The sequence below is a fragment of the Haemaphysalis longicornis genome, unplaced genomic scaffold (assembly GCF_048455015.1).
Source record: "Haemaphysalis longicornis isolate Haplotype H1 unplaced genomic scaffold, Haemaphysalis longicornis Haplotype H1 scaffold_7, whole genome shotgun sequence".
Lineage (NCBI taxonomy): Eukaryota > Metazoa > Arthropoda > Arachnida > Ixodida > Ixodidae > Haemaphysalis > Haemaphysalis longicornis.
The window spans coordinates 181,112,671-181,129,465 of NW_027526422.1; the positions used below are offsets into that span (position 1 = coordinate 181,112,671).

The 16,795-nt window shown below is 50.7% G+C and overlaps 1 protein-coding gene across 1 annotated transcript in view; it reads left to right on the forward strand.

Moving 5' to 3' along the window:
• LOC144146703 (dermonecrotic toxin SPH-like) overlaps positions 1 to 16,260 on the forward strand; it is a 33,923-nt gene extending 17,663 nt beyond the window's left edge. The window contains exons 5-6 of the mRNA XM_077678633.1: positions 8,268 to 8,499; positions 16,074 to 16,260. Of these exons, the coding sequence (XP_077534759.1) occupies positions 8,268 to 8,499; positions 16,074 to 16,260 (419 nt within the window). The remainder of the gene's footprint in view (positions 1 to 8,267; positions 8,500 to 16,073) is intronic.
• The last annotated feature ends 535 nt before the right edge of the window (positions 16,261 to 16,795 follow it).

Genomic DNA, 16,795 nt, shown 5'->3' on the forward strand with positions numbered 1-16,795 from the left:
ACACGCTCACATAAGGGCGACATTTAAATTGATGTTCCCCCGTTTTGGCCAAATGGATACCAATCTTGCATAGCCTTCCGAAATAGTGACGAATCGAATGATGTCCCCCCCCCCCCCCCCCCTCACCTTCGACTGTTGTGCCATAGCCCCCGACGCAAAGTTCGTTTGGCTTGACGGCACAGCCAATCGTCTGGGCGGAATCTCCACTCGCATTCTCGCGACCAGCGGCAAACTTGCCTCCAAGCGGTGCCGAGGAGTCGCCTTCCTTCTCCACTTGGCGGATCATCTGCTCCAACGCCATCGCGCCAGTGCGTCGAATTCAAACTGACGTCAGCGGAGAGCCCTGATTGGGAGAATTTGAATTGCTCGCCTCTGGAACGTATCCCCGGGGAAAAAATTAGCAGTGGCTTAGCTCGGCGAGCTAAGCCATTTTTGGCGAGTATTATTATTAAAAGTTTGATTGCTATGACTAGCCACCTCGCAAAAAACGTCTACGGGAACGTCACGCCATCCACATACGACGTCTTCATAACAAAAAAAAAACAGCATTCACCAAAAGAAAAAAAAATCAGCAGGATATTGAGGCATGACGGAAATGCAAAGATATCACGAAGGCCGAAGACAAGAAAGAGAAATTTAGTTACGAGAATATAAGCAAGATCACGACATTCTAAAAGTGCACATGTTTTCGGTGCCAGTCGATTTGCTATGTGTGCGTATATGCCTCTTTTTAGTAGCTTTGCATAAGGGGCGGGGTGCACGACGGTGCCCCGGTTGATGGGGCGATTTTCCCCCCGCGTGACGGGCGGCGGAGCGGGCCACGTCTGCTTGAAGCAGCACCTGTGCAGCGGATTTATTCCGCATTTAGAGCTTTTGTGGCACTGGAAGCTTGTATATATAAAGGAAGAGGGAGGACTTTAGGCTAAGAAAACAAATAAAGAGGCATAGCTACTTTGTAGAATCATGTTCTGTTTACAAGAAAACGTCTAAACTGGACACTGCAAATGATGGCGCTATTGCACACATGACAAGGTTCTCTTTGACTGAATCTACTCTAGTTTGAAGAAAAGTGCAGCTCCTGAATATTTATGTATGAAGAATGAAGACATTAGGCGGGTCGTTTTTAGAAGGTGATTGCAGGGAGACAAACACGTTCAATTTCACGCCACTTCCCGCTTGTCACAGTCCGCCACGGTTGCATCTTTAAATCAAAATTGAAATTCCAGGCTTTGACAAGCATCACAGCGTTAGCTGATTATATAACGTATGTGCCTACGTACGAAGTACAGCGCAAAAAGCCTCCCTGCCGTTTTCGACATGCGCCTTGCTGTGTTGGAAGATCGGTGACTTGCATAGCGCAACACTTTTTTATCAGTCGACGAGTTCTAAACTCGTTGTTGATGCGATCAGCCCTTGAAGTATCCTGTTCGCGCTCCCGCACGCACACACCACCACATTCCACAACCGCGAAGCGAACGCTTGCGCCACAAAATGCGTCGGGAACAGCCTTGGTTGATCTTGCTGATACATTTCTCTCTTGTGTGCCTTTTAAACGTCAAGGCCGTAGCTTTTTTTTGAAAAATTCACTGCACAGGTCACGTTTCATATGCAGAGAGCTCGCTGTATCCCTGCAGCGGCCCTCTCGTTTGCGCCGGAGTGCCGCGAGAGGCTCATTCGTTAACTCCGCTCATAGAAGGAGCTTTTTCAGGCACAAATCCCCTCTGCCGGGTTTTGTTGAATTTTGTGCGCTTAACTCCGTCCTCAGTCGGAGCAATGGTATGTTACAGCTTCGCATTTACACCGTTTCTTGGTTGACGGGGTGTTTAAGCGTACACTGCTTCATACACTCCGCAGTACGGAGTAAACGCTGCACTGCTGAAGGATTTAGCGGAGCATAAACGCAATGGAACTCCCCATCCAGCTTGTTTTCAGTTACTTTGATAGTACTAGTTCTCGGAATGACTGCGCGGGAGAATGCGCGTGGATAACGTAAGTTGCTGAGGAGCAGAGTGTTTGCTTGCCAATCGCACGAAGCTCTGACCGAAAGCGCTACAGTGCTTTCCTACTGTGTACGTTTCGTTTGCTACCCGTGAGATTTAGAAGACTAGCGCAGTCACTTTGTGGGAATGCATCGTGTCAAATCACGCACTTATCCCCCGTGTCTCAGCTTACAGCTAACACTGCTAGGGTGCTTCGATTCACGCGCGCCCGCAGACGCTGGCATCGAGGCACCCTAGGCACTGCAGAACAGAAGCACCTCTTGCGGGTTGGGGCGCCTGCAAGTTTGAGTGGCTCGTGCCAAACGAAGACAGGCCTGTTCGAAATCCACGCACGCGCAATCGAAGCGCAAGGAAGCTATCTCCAACCCGGAAATTCTGAGCAGATGCCGCCAGCGTTCTCCGAGCCGCGCACTCGCTTGCCCTAGATACGCGTGACGCGCACTGTACGGTCAGGTTGAGACTGCTGCAGCAACTGTCGTAATACCTCTGAAGAATGACATGACTTTACGTCTCAGCTAACCGAACTGCATGGAATGCCGTTATTTCACGTCCATAGATCCCGATGTTGCTTTTGCGTAGGTAGTCTGAACATAGCCTACTTCATACTTTACTCACATGATGTTGGAGGAATGTTAAGGTTTGAAATAAATTGAATTTTGGGAATTATTGGCGCCTATGGCAATGGTGCTAGCCACTATGAAGGCGATTTCGCTCTGGTGTTCGATTATAACGCGCACATTAATTTTAATGCAACTTTCAGCGGAACAAAGGGGCGCGCTAGGATCATGTAAATACGGTATGTGCCGTGTCGCCAATATTCGCCAAAATTGACCAAGAAAAAAAACCTTCAGCGTTCGGCGTACGCCCCTCATTCGTTCGTCTTCGCATCGCCGTGCGCATTCCCTCTGTACCGTAGAAGAGCCGCTACTTGAATGCTGGAGCTTGATAGATTGATTGATTGTAGGGTTTAACGCACCGACGCAACGCAGGCGATGAGGCGCGCCGTAGGGGAGGGCTACGGATTAATTTTCACCCCCTGGGGATCTTTAACGTGCGCCTAAATCTGGCACACACGGGCGTTTTTGCTTTTGGCCTCCATTAGAAAAGCGGTCATCGTAGCCGGAAATCGAACCCGCTACCTTGTGCTCAGCACCGCAACGCCTTAGCCCCTGAGCACCGCGGCTGGTGAATGCTGAAGCTGCTGTAGGTGATCACTCACTGCACATTGCCCGGCCGCAGATAGTTCACACGGCCCAGGGAGATGCCGGGCTTCGCTAAGCTCGGCGTGCATAGCATCTGCTAGAAGAGCGGATAAGTCGCACTTGCAGACTGGCGTACGAAAACGTCGACAAAACCGACTAGCTTGCTCTGCCCTGGCTCAACAGAAGCTCACTGAAATGACATGCCGCCGATGTCAACCGCGACACCACAATGATACTAAAAGGCAACTTTGTGTCCATAAATGACCTCCCAACACAGCATCGCCATTGAAGTTTTTTGCGTGAGTGCAGGCTTTTGGGATTTTTTTTAATCTTCGGTGGTTTTGCCCGCCCTGGACAATGAGGTGCGCACTAGTGGAGGGCTCAGAAATTCTTATTACCACCGGGGGATCTTTAAAATGAAGCAAAATCTTAACACATGGGTGTTCTTGCTTTTCGCGTCTATCAGAAAAGCGGCCGCCATGGCCGGAAGTAGAATCCACGTCTTTAAGCTTAACAGCACAGTGTCCCAGCCACTGAGTCAGTCTGTAAGTTGGTAGTAGTGCTAACACGCATTTTTTTACACAGAGTACGAATCCGTCCGGCTCGCAACACTGGCGAATTTTGGTGTGTATGGGAAAGGTGGCAGGTTTTGGAAATTTGGGGAAATAAAAAATGGCTCTAAAGGAGTAGGAAGGCGAAGGGTTTGGTGGAAACCGGATGTTTCAAGGAAATGCCGCGGATGTAAACGGAAAATAGTTATAGAGGCAGTGACGGCAAAAATAAGTTTAACTCTATGCGCGGAAATTGCTGGTTACTCTCGAGGAGCGGTGTTCTTGTCTTTACTTTTTGTGGGGTGCTATTATAACTCGACTGTGTCATCGGCTGTACACGGGATTTCTTTCAAATCATAGCTGTGGTTGGCGCATTGGTCCGAATTTTAGCGTCATTTGTCAGCAATGCACTTGTACAGAAAAATGTACGCGAGCGCCATTACAACATAGACAGTTTTTCAGACACACGAAAATGCGCACACTGCTGCCAATGCTCAAGAGCGAAGACGCCCTCTAGACGCGACAAACATGCAATCCAATATGTGATCCTCCCTCCAAACAACTCCTTCCACAACAGCGCCCTTCTAGCTTGGTGGCATGGGTAATAGCCCCTTAGGAGTCTGAGACTCTCTATTGGATCACAATAGTACATCAAGTAAAAACACGCCAGGACAAGACAAGTCCCTGTAATCCTACATGAAGCCGAGTATTTCTTTGGACATGGACTCCAAATGAAGTTTCTCTCTCTATCTTTCTCTCTATCTCTCTTCATGTGAAGTAAGGTTACGTGAACATTGCTTCTGGTTGAAATATGAGAGCAGGTTCGTATGAGTATCTGACCATCGCTTCCAGCGGGAATATCTGAATCAGTCATGAGCACCTAAAGGCTGCTTAAATGGCCACTGGCCCATTGCCCCAGTTGGCATGTTCAAGGGTTAGTGTGCTGATATCGCAGTAAACGGGAAGTGTTGACGTTTCCTCCGGCACCCATTACCATCATTGTCCAATCACCTCAGGTGTGCAATTGTGGGTGGGAATGTGGGTCTGGCAGCCACTTAGTTGATGATCATGATCATTCAAAACGTTTTGTTCACCTCTACAAAAAAAACGCCGCCTCGCGTCAGTCCTATATATGATAAGATGCGCAAGGCAGCGCGCGCAAACAACAACCAGCGCTTTGGCTACCTCACGGTAACCCTCACAACGGCTGTTCGGAGCGAGGAGCAGACGGCCTCGTACTGATGCCGATGCCAAAAGGGTGCCCGTTCTGAATTTTTTGAGGCGTTAAAAATATTGAAATCGACTTGAACTGTGTTATACCGAACAGTTGCGGTTGAAACATCGTGCGCGTTATCTCGAGATACATAGTTACCTCAGCTTTAAAGGGACAGACAACAGATTTTTGTCGCGTAATGTTCTCTAGCTCATATGAGTCCAGTAACCACAACCAATTTCTAAACAAATTGGTGGAAATAATTTTAATTTGGCAGCAAACTTCCTGAAATCGGAAGGGTTGCGGATCGGAGTGTCGAAACTTGAGAGAGAGAGAGAGAAAAGACTTTATTGAAACACATCCTGCGTGTTAGGAGCCGGCTCGACCGCGCAGGGCTCGTAGCTGCTCCCTAGTCTAACTTATAGATTTCTATAAGTCCGGGTGTAGACCTCGAAACTTCGTGCCCGCCTTGCTCGGGCTACTTGAGCTCCCCGTCCACTTCCTCCCCTGTCTAGGGTCGGTCGTGTTTGGGCCGCTCTTTCGCCTTTGCTTGGCTAAAGCCGCTTCGAGCCGCTGGATGACCCTTCTTTGGTGGTTGATGTCCGTCGAACACACACACTCGCGCACATCCGGTGGGTACGTGTCTCTCGAGCACTGCACATTGTCCCCCCCGGCGCGCACTTCACTTTCACACCCCCACATGAGATGGGATAGCGTCGCTGTCTCGCGTTTGCACACACTACACGTAGCGTCCTCGAACAGGTCCGGGCACATGTGGCGCGCCAGCGCCGGTGTCAGCACGGTTTCCGTCTGTAGTTGTCGAAACCTGACTGCCTCCGCCCTGGATAGTTCCCTGTGCGGGGGCGAAAAGGCTTGCCTCTGGTCGCGGTACCATCGCAGGACCTCGCCGTAGTCGGTGATGGGTTCTGCGTCTTCTTCCTCGTTGTGGTCTTGTTCGCTGGGGTCCGACGGGGCTTCCGCCACGGCTCGGCACTTTGAGAGTTCGCGAGCCGCGGCATCCGCCTCTTCGTTGCGATTGCCGATGTTGGTTGCCAGCTCCCTGTCTGCGTGGGCCGGGAACCATTTCAGGGCTACGGTGGACCGGATGGGTGCCGTCCCTGTTTCTGCGATCTTGGCCGCTGTCTTCCAGACTACGCCGCGGGCGAAGTTGCGGATGGCGGTCTTCGAGTCGCTGAGGATTGTGGTCGTTCCCGGGATGCGGAGGGCTGCTGAAATTGCAGCCTCCTCCGCTCGGCTTGCCGCCCGGGTGCGGACCGTGCTGGCGGTTAGCAGTTCCCCGGTGGATGCTCGAATGGCCACCGTCGTGAAGGCGTCTCGCTTTCCGCGACACTTGGCCGCGTCCACGAAGATCGCGTTGGCGTCTTCTTTGTACTGCCGGGCAAGCGCTAGAGCGCGCGCCGCCCTTCTGCCCAGGTCCCTTTCCGGGTCGGTGTTCTTGGGCAGGGGGTAGACGACGAGTCGCCTGACCACTTCGTCCCGTAGCGGCACGAGGTCGGCGTCTCCGGGTCCGTTGTGGATCGTGTTCGTAGGCTCCTGGGTTTCGCCAGGGGGTTTCAGGCCCGCTCTCGCGAGCAGCCTTCTGCCCACTACCGTGCTGCCCAATCGCGTCAGTTGAGACGTTCGTTGCGCCTCGCTGATCTCTGAGAGCGTGTTGTGTGCTCCCAGAGCCAGCAAGGCCGTTGTTTTGGTGCCGTGCAGCAGCCCGAGGGCTCCCGCATATGCCTTGCGGATGGCGGCGTCTATCTTCTGCCTCTCCGCATTTGTCCATCGGTGGAAAGCCCCCGCGTATGCTGCGTGGCTAATCACGAACGCCTGCATCAGACGCAGGAGACTTCCTTCTTTCATTCCTCGTGTTCGGGAGGATATCCGCTTCACGAGTCTCGTGGCGATGCCCATCTTTGTGACGATGTGCTTCGTTGCTGTACCGTTGGTTTGCACCCCGTCCACGAACATGCCGAGGACTCTCAGCCCCGGTACGTGCGGAATGGGTTTCCCGTCGCTTGTGTGGACGACGATGTTCTTGGCTGCTTCTTCCGCGGCCTTCTTTCGATGCCTCCCGGTTGGCGGCAGGATCAGGAGCTGGGATTTCTGCGGCGAACACCGGAGTCCCGTGCCCGAGAGCGCGGTCTCCACGGTGTCCACCGCTGCTTGGAGGCTGGCTTCGATGTTGCTGTCGCTTCCGCCCGTCACCCAAATGGTGATGTCGTCGGCGTAGATGCAATGTTTGGTGTTGGAGTCGAGCTTCTCCAATCCTCTCGCAACCTCGATCATTACCACACTACAATATGTGTCCCTGTCTCGTGACCTGCAAACGTAGCCGCTACTGTAACTGCTGAAACGTTTATTTACGTATTGAAAGCATTTTAACACAAGTATTTGTACAAAGTTATATAGTATATGTATTTCTAAACATTCTTTCGAAAATTTTAAAGGCACGCCTAACCACCTTACCGCCGTCGCTGGGTTGCTCTCAGTGCGGCTAACTGAGCCTCCATGCCCAGAATCAACTGCAGCGTTCAGTAAACAGACCTAGTGAAGGAGCTTTGACGATTCTGCCTGGGTCAGGGGCGTTTGTTCTGCCAAAGTATTTGATTTCAGTTTCCAAAAACGCCAACGGCAGCTTAAACAAAAAAAAAACGTCGCGCCCGGGGAGAATCGAACTTCCCACCTCCACAACGTGATGCCAGATTCTACCTGTCGTCTATCCCAACGGATGGCGCATTCGTGCAAAATATACCGTTGCATTAAAAAACACATAAAGTAACAGGGAAGCCTGCGATTCAAACTTTTTAAGCTGGGGACAAGTTTTTAAATATCGTTTTTCATTTCGCATACCGACAAAAGCATGTTGCGGAGCTACTCTATGTAATGGTTGCCAGCAAAATTTTGGGAGAGACGCATAGAGTCAGATGATCGAAAAATTGCTATTTAAAAAGTTGTAGGACGTTATCAGCAAAACTGTTTATCGTCAAGGTGCTTTAAGTGATGACCTTTCATTTGGGATAGAGGATATATACTCGACAAAAATCGGTTGTCTGTCGCGTTAATATGTCGCGTATGTACTAAGAATAATGTTTCGTGGCTTTTGGAACATTTTTTCATGCGTTCACTTGAATATCCGTGCAACCATTTTTTGATTGATTGATTGATTGATTGTTGATTGATTGATTGATTGATTGATTGATTGATTGATTGATTGATTGATTGATTGATTGATTGATTGATTGATTGATTGATTGATGTGCTTAATATAATCGCTGGCCTGCTGTATCTTCCCTAGGCTTTGATGTTGGCATGAACGACCCCCTGAACCTGATCAGCCGGATGTACAGGCGGCTCGGAATTCGGGAGAACCGCTGGCAGGGTGATGGCCTGACCAACTGTATGCGCTTCATCATGCCTGTCGACAGGCTTCTCAAGGCGATCAAGTGGCGCGACACCAAGAAGGGCTACATGGACAAGGTGTATCACTGGACCATAGACCTGCCGTACTTTATAAGAAAAAGCATCAGGTAAGAACTGCTAACTCCACTCTGTGCCGCCATGCCATCATCACTTGATGTTGCTGTATATAAAGCAATACCTTATTACAATGACATCGCTGTATCCAAAATCTCGATTCGTTTCTACCGCAGTTTATGGGGAGAAATTTGAACTGCTTTTAAACAATTGTTGCAATATCACGAAGCCATTTATGTCTCTGGCGTACCTTGCTTGTTTAACCTAGTGCATAATAACCTAGTGCATAATTTTTACAGTCAGCGGAGTAGTGGACAGTATTTTTTTGTGAATGAGATTTAATAATTAGTTGTAATTACTGATCTAAGTAGAGAAGTACTTTCCCAACCGTTAAAGTGTCAATCAGACACTTGTAGGTACCCACGAGAGGCATCTAACTGCGGTATTTTCAGCGACGGGCTAACTGCGTACTGAAAAAGAACGTGGACTGACTAAAAAAGAGACCCCGGGAAATATAAAAAAAAATGTGGCTGATCCTTCTTTCGTAGGAATCTTTAAAACACCTAAAGTGAAATGCGCCTTCCAGGGGCATTTGAATGTTTATTTTGCATTCATATGAACTTGCACATCGCTAGTTATACTTCATCGCTATGGCACCGTTAGACGAACCAACATTAGACACAGGATAACACGCGCCGGAGCATTCTGTAAATCCGATTGAAACACCAAGCACTCGCAAACCGTGGGAACGGAGCCGAACGGGGTGTCACCGAATCGTCTGGTGAAGTCACGGTCCGCTACAGCGAAAGGAGGGCGATTTGCGGGTCGGAAGCAGTGTTGCCGGTGTTCTTGGCGAGCGACATCCGGCTGGCGGGTCGCTTCGGCAAAGGTGCGACCACATTGGTCCCACTCCGCGGTGCGTACGCCAGACGCTAGCGTTGCGAAGAGCTCAGCTTGTGGAACGCGGCGGCGGCGTTCCATAAGCTCAGCGGCGGTCTACATACGCGGAGGGCGGATAAATACAGTAGCTTCCGCTAATATACGCTGCCTTATCCAGGCTCCAACCATCGGAGCTCACTAGAGTCATGACGCATTACTTCACTTTACCTCTCCTAGACGGCAGCAGCATCTGAAGAAAGAAGTTAGAGGGAAGGACATGAGGCGCGTTCGCGCAGCTATCCGGGCATGACTACATGGCTCACTTGACAGAGCGTTTCACACCTCCCGTTGCGGCCAGAATGATCGTGGGCTCGAATCCTCGTGCAGCCGCGCCAATGGAACTTTTTCAGGTGATGTAAATTCCCTGACGGATATCACGTCGGTGAGGTTTGTATACCCCGGCATAAAACACTTTCAACATGTGACGGCACTCCCGCCCGCATTAGATTTCCTATACATCACGCAGCGCAAGGTTTGCACGCCTGATTGCGACATGCCGCGGGTTCCACCATACTACAGCGAAGCCCGCTTTCAGTGCTTCACACAAGATACCGTTTTCAGTCAGCTCTGTTCAAGTGGCCGGTGACGGTTGCGGTGGCGGCCGCTCAGCTGACAAGCAGCCGGCAATCTATAATCCGCGCAGTCGCACTCTCCCGCAGCTGTTGGCATAAGGCTAGAATACATGGAGCGATCTTTCACGACGAAGTTCGCGCGGCGGAAGACCAGCCGCATCACGACGCCGAATGTTCGTCGGGCTGCGCTACATGTAGCAAAGTACGGCGGCCGCCGCCGCCTCGCCGCTGCGCTGCTGTCAGTGTGGCTAGACGAGGCAAATACATTGAAGTGAAACACAGGAGAAGCAAAAAAAGCCGTCAAGAATATTATTATTGCTTTTTAGTTGCAAAACCCTCTAGGAAGGCGTAAAATGTTGTGTAGAAGAAGTTTTTAATGTTTTTGTCTCGCCACATCTCGCGAGACCGTTGTATGACGACGACAAACACTACTGCGTCAGGCTTAACAGCTAGAAAAACGCCATTCTATATGAAAAAAGAAGGCTATTTGTCGCTTGAAAATTGATGTGAGGGCAAGAGTGGACAAATTTAATTCGAAGTAAACGGTTTAGAACACAATATCGCATTGAGGGAATAGCGACGAAGCTGTTATCGCTGTGAAGCGGGCGGAGAGGGCACCGCCATGTTTGGCAACGCTTTGCCACTGCCGTAGACGGCGACGAACTTTTAAATGCAGAGCATTTCTTTAACTCACGATGACACCCGTTCTTGGCGTCCGTAGTTGGCCGCATCGCTCGCCTCGATATGCCCGGCTCAGACGTTTCGCTATCGGCGCGATCAACATTCGATAGCGCGCCCAGGCACGTTTCAAGGACACTCTCTCCCCTCTCGCGGACTCAACGTGCGCCGAGGCTGCCAATTTTACTGCTGACGAGCGCTCTCTCGTCAGCAGTTGCCACAAGTGCAACAACATTAACGTAACGCAAACTACTTAACGTCGTGCGCCCCCGGAAATGCTCTGCATTTGATCGTGCCCCTCGCGAGGGGGATGTTTCACTGCGTCGCCATGAACAGTTTGCCACGCTTTAGTTTCAGTTCCGTATCTCCCCGCCGCGGCCGTGGAGAGAAGGCGGCCGGCCGCGACTCTCGCCACCGCGGCGCTGCGGTTGCGAGTTGCGCTAGGAAAGCGGGCGTCGTCTGCTAGCGGGAGCGGAACGCGTTCCGCTCGGCATCTCCGGTCTTCGCCAGTTCTGGCTGTGCACTGCAAAAGAAATTTTTTTTCTCTCCCGGCTAGATCGGCGGCGGACAATGTTTTTCCGCCGCCGGGGGTCCAGCGGACGCCGCCGGGCGAAGTTCGTCGACTATTCGTCGCATAAACGCTCCATGTATTCCGGGCTATACGCATGCGCCGACTCCTCCCCGCGGCTGGCACTGGGGCACTGGCACGGCGGCGGCTCCTACCACGGCCGGACTGGAGGAGCGGCGAGCGCGCACTTTCATACGGCCTGCGCTTCGTGCATAGTTCCCACCTCTCACCGCCGCTAGTTCGCGGCGCTGCGGACCAACCCTCGCTGGGTGCCTTGATGCTCGCGCGCTGTGCGCGCATCGAGGTACTGAGGAACGGCGGTGCGGCGGCGCGCGCATTTGCTGCTCCTGTATCCTGCCGTGGCTACAGACGATACCTGTCCGTGCTAGTTTGCATGGGCGCCTTGAAATAGGTGATTCCATCCTCCTTCTGAATTTTCTGGCGAATAGGTTTAAACAACGTAGCAGTACCTTCGGGAAGCGTCGAAGCATAAACATTTGAAAGAAAAATTTTAATGCGGGGCACATGAAGAAAAATATGTGAACCGATTGTTTCGAATACTTCCTATTTAATAACACCTGCTGCACTACAAACATTCATCTTAGGAAACTTCAGCACGAAGTTAAAATAAAAACACAGAAACGGCATTACTACGCAAGCAGCAGCTCGCAGAAAGTCTTTTTTTTTTTTTCTCGTCGAGAATCGAGAGTTCATTCTCTCACAGCCTGATGAACTTTCTGGACGGCTTGTGGGCATAATTGGAGGGCTTGTCTTGTGAGTCGGTGACTTTTTTTGTGTGGTTAATGAGAAGTATTCTCATGAATGTTTCGGCAATCAGCGCTGCGGATCGTTTCGCATGGCTGTCGTCAACACACTCTGGACAGCTTAGTATTGGCGCGCGTTCAAGCCGACGCTCGACGAGTAGCTGAAGTACTTCAAGCGTATTCGTCCTTGGCAGATGCGTTGACACTCGCTCAAACAAATTAATTAAATTGTTCAAAAGAGTAAGAAACTCTGGCCTTGGGTAGCACAGCCCGCTCCTGTCTTGGCCTTGAAACAGTGCGTACAAAGGATTGTCCTTGTTGCATGTTGTAACTAGCATTTCACAGGATCCGCAACCGAAATCTGCTATTAACTTGGCAATGTAGCCGCCAACATATGACAAGCCGGAGTAAGTCACCGACCTTGGTGTAGGGGCTTGACATTGCGCCAGGTCTTCCAGCTCGTCGTGAAACTTTTCAGACAGTGTGGCTGCCACTTCTTCAGCACCAATATCGGGCGTTTCGGCTTCTTTTGTGCATAATGCCTTAGCCTTCACAATCCGATCAAGGGCAGTCGTAACGGCTCTGGCGTCCAGTTGGTCGTTGCCACCACACATTTGTCGAATTCGTCCAAAGAGTGCCTCAACCGGATCGCTATTGAGGTTCTTAGTCAGCACATAGCTGACGCCTTCTTGAAGCAAGAAGCGTGTTGTTTCCACAGTGGATTGCGTTGTGAATAGCAACGCCTCAAAAGTCTCTTCTGTGAGAGCGCCTTTGCCTGAGGCGACTGAACACGACTGCACATTTTTTATGTACACAGTGAACGTGTTTTCGAGCCACAGCAAACGGTTATCGTGTGGACTGCAAATCGGCGTCTTGTAACCACTTCCAGCAAAGGAAGTATCATGGATATCAAACCATTCCTTAACGGTTTTCATAAAATGAATGGTGGCACCAGCATCCTTGAAATCATTCAGGGCCCTATCTCCACGGTGATTCTCCTGCAGATGTTGTAGCGCCGCACATACCTGTGGCGAGAACACTTGGACAGCACGCAGCACATTTTGCTTTTCAAGATTCGTCGGATACACATGTTTCCGTGTTAGGTTTCGAGCAAGTTTCACAGTGAGCGGCTTCTGATACTCGTACAATTTCTGTACGTATGTACCGCTTATAACGTCGCAGCCATCCGTGAGCTGCCTTTCAAGGAACTGGCTTCGGATATTTTTTATCACATGGTACGGGTCAAAGCTAAGGAATATTACCCGGTTAGGGTCATGCGGGTGCGTGGTAACCGTGCGCAAGGAGCCATTGCCTATGTGCTTGAACAGCGTGGTGTTTGCCGAGTAGTTGTCGGTTACAATACGAATGATATTGAAGCCACACGACTCGACTGCGGCAATGACTTCCTTCGTCCATTGGGAAAGGTCTTTTCCACTTAGCTGCTTCGTAAAATAATACGAGCAAGGTATCTTATAGTGACTGTTAGTGCCACAAAGAACAAAGCACAAAACCCTGTTCGCCAAAATCCCCTGAGTGTTCGACGAGCTGCTGTCGGGTCTGTCCTTAAAACCAAACACGGCATCTCCTTTCCTGTCATAGATGCATTATGGCTTAATGCTGGCTTCATCAATAATTAATGAAGCCATATGCTGCCTGCTGCTCAGAAGTGACGCTTCGTAAACCAGTCTTGTTCGCATTGCAGCACTCATTCCAGATGTGGTTGGAGTGGGGCCCATGTATTTTTGGAGGGTGCATTTTGCTGGCAAGTTCAGGAGCCCTGACGATCGAGCATGGTCGTAACCCTTCGGTGCGAGGAACCTCCATCTGACGCATTCTCTAATCACCTCTTCCGGGTACGTCAGATGTTGCTTCTCGTATCGTGCAATTCGGTGAAGCAGGAACACGGCCTTTTTGTGTCCATTCCGCGAGTCCGCCTCGATTTTTCTCAACGAAGCGTGATGTTTGCTTGCCCTATAAAACGCACTGCACTGCTCTTCCTTGGCGAGTTTGTCTTGTAACTTTCGACTCTTGGAACGGTGGTATGCTACTTGAGACCGGAGCCTCGAGATTGTGGAGAGGTACCGACTTGCACGTTGGTGATCTTTCTTTTTGGTTTGCGTGCGCATGCTTTTGGTGTCTTCGAGGTATTCGACGTACGCATTTGCTTCCGCTGGCAGTGGCTGGGCTTCATGCTTGATTTGTTTTGGAGGAAGTACCGGAGGAACCGGTTCCTTGCGAGGCCTTTTCGCGGGAGGCTCCGTGTCCGCCGGATAGCCTTCGAAAACGGTGGGCGCAGCGCCAGGCAAAAGTTTCTTTCTGCGGCACCCGGAAGCGTAGTCAGTTGGAAGGAAGTGCTGGCTACACACGACCGTAGAAGGTGACTTATCGTTGATAATTAAATCCTTCCTCGCAATGTTCCTTTGCCATTTCGCGCACAGCTCTCCGTCACTTGGAAATTGGTGAAACGAAACTCCTCGGCTTTTCCCAGGGCGCGAGCGGCAAAATGGCACACAGCAGTACACCATTTCGATGCCGACCAGTCCACGGTTTAACCCGATGCACCCCGAAAATATTAGAATGGCGCAATAAGAAATCGAGTGAAAAAACATAGTTTTAGCTGACAGTTTTTCACGGTCCGGTTATCTCCAATAGCGAGCGGGAGCGCTCGACTCGCTGGCGTTACGCTCCAGCCCGGTATATCAAGCTGGCTGCACCCTGCGTGGCGAGTGCGCCACTGGGAACTCGTGTTTCTTTGCTTGAAACATGAGCGACGAAACAAGGAAAGCGATTCTGAATAGGTAAAGAGCTCACACACCTCAACGATGTTTAGAAAGGAAGCCAAAAACGTCGACCGAAGCCCGAGCCTACTTCTATGCTGCTCCCCCCCCCCCCCCCCCAAAAAAAAAAAAACAGCCTTGTAATGGCTGTACGAAAGTTGAACGGCTTCCTTGAAGTTATTTAGGATGATATCTTATCCGCGACTGCATGATATGGAAATGGCGAAACAGGCAATAATAAACGCGGCCTTCTGCGTGACCTAAATATCACGTCTTATTTTTTCTTTAGGATGAAGTCTTGGTTTGGCCAAGCACAGGCTACGTACGACCAGTGACGCGAATGATTCCCCGTCGAGAGTGATACGGCTATCGCTTATCTTAAAGTGTTTCTGCTGGTCACGCTCCGGTCGGGTTGCGCGGGCCGTCAGCACCGGAGCGGGCTGTCAAAAATGGTTAGCTAAAACTCTCTAATCACGCAATTGAACCGCACAACAAATAAACTTACTTGGTGGGATACAGCAGCGAACGTATACATTAGTACAGGTGATATTCCGTGGCAGATCCAAAACACGCGCGGCAAGCGTCGTCGGCTCACTTGACCAGAGGCGATGCGTCGACTAAAAAAAGGTGGGTTGGGAGGGTAGAGGGTTGGTTCGGAGCGCCCTCACTCTGTCAAGAATCTTCTGTATCGCTTTCATCTTGGGTGCGCAGGCCGTATGAAAGTGCGCGCTCGCCGCTCCTCCAGTCCGGCCGTGCTCCTACATGCGTGACAGGTGGCTTTCCCTCACGACTTATGAACTCAACATGGCGGATGGTCGCGCAACTCTGCTCCCCAAGGGAAGCCAGATACAGGAACTCTAGCCCGCATCATAAAGCAGCTCCCTCGAACAGGCTGCCTCTGAATAAGCCAGAATGAAAGAACAAAAACAAAGAAGAAATCACGACCGAGTTAGTGCCTTATCTGCCACATGTGGGCCCCGCGAAACTTTCTGTTGCTGCTCTTTCCATTCATGCCACTGCGATTCGCTGTCTGTTCGGGCTTGGGGCAAGCGCAGCAGTTGCTTTCAATCAGCTTCTTTGAGGGCGCTGGTTTATGAAGCGGGCGGGAGCGCCATCACGTGTTATTTTTCATATTAATTTCAATTTCTGCCTAATGCAAGGCAGAAAGCATCGGGGTTCGTAGGAGGTGTGCCTTTGCTTAAATTCAAATCTGCAGGTCATAACTGCCTGCATGCGCCACGCTGTCTTCTCGCCGCGTACGATGCAGAGGCACTCAACCCTGGCAAAGTGTCAGCAAGTTTTTAAATGCAAGGTTCATTTATTCTGCAGGCATGGTGTCGACGGAATCGTCACCAACCGGCCAGAGAACGTGCGAAAAGTGGTGGAAAGCGGTACGTTTCGAAACAAGCTCAAGGTTGCTGACGCCCACGACAGTCCCTGGACCAGGTTTTATGAGAGCCCGCAAGATGACGAAGAGGACACGGACACTGACCCGATAATGTTGGGAGCAGAGTGAGCCTTGCTCGCTTACTTTAAAAAGTTCGCCCAAGTGTCGAGTATATGCGTCTTGATGAGCGTACTGCCCCGAACTATGTCGGGAGTCGTCCGCGCACGCGGCAAACGCGTTGGAGCGGCCGCCATCCGCGAAGTGACAACGCAGCCCCTACAGCAGTGCCGCGGAAGAAACAAGTCCTGGCGTAATTAGAGTTTGTGGCTGATCTGTTTCATGTGCTGCGCCACACGTGCGAGCCAAGCCTCCCTCGCGACGGTGCAGTTTTCATCCCCTGTAGGATTCATGCCGCCTTTATGTGAACGCCCGTTTCCTGTTGAATACTAAACGTTATATGAGTGTTAATCCATGTCTTGTGTAAATAAATTATTTCGACACATACAAACTTCCCCGTCCGAAATGAACTTCATTAGAATCATTACCCCTTTATTACAGGTCGCAGGGAAAGAAGACTCCCGTGTATCCCCATTTCGGTGGACACAGGAGTGTATTTTGAGGTGATCCCTGGCTTGCAAAGTGAATTTGGTCTGATGTATAGTCC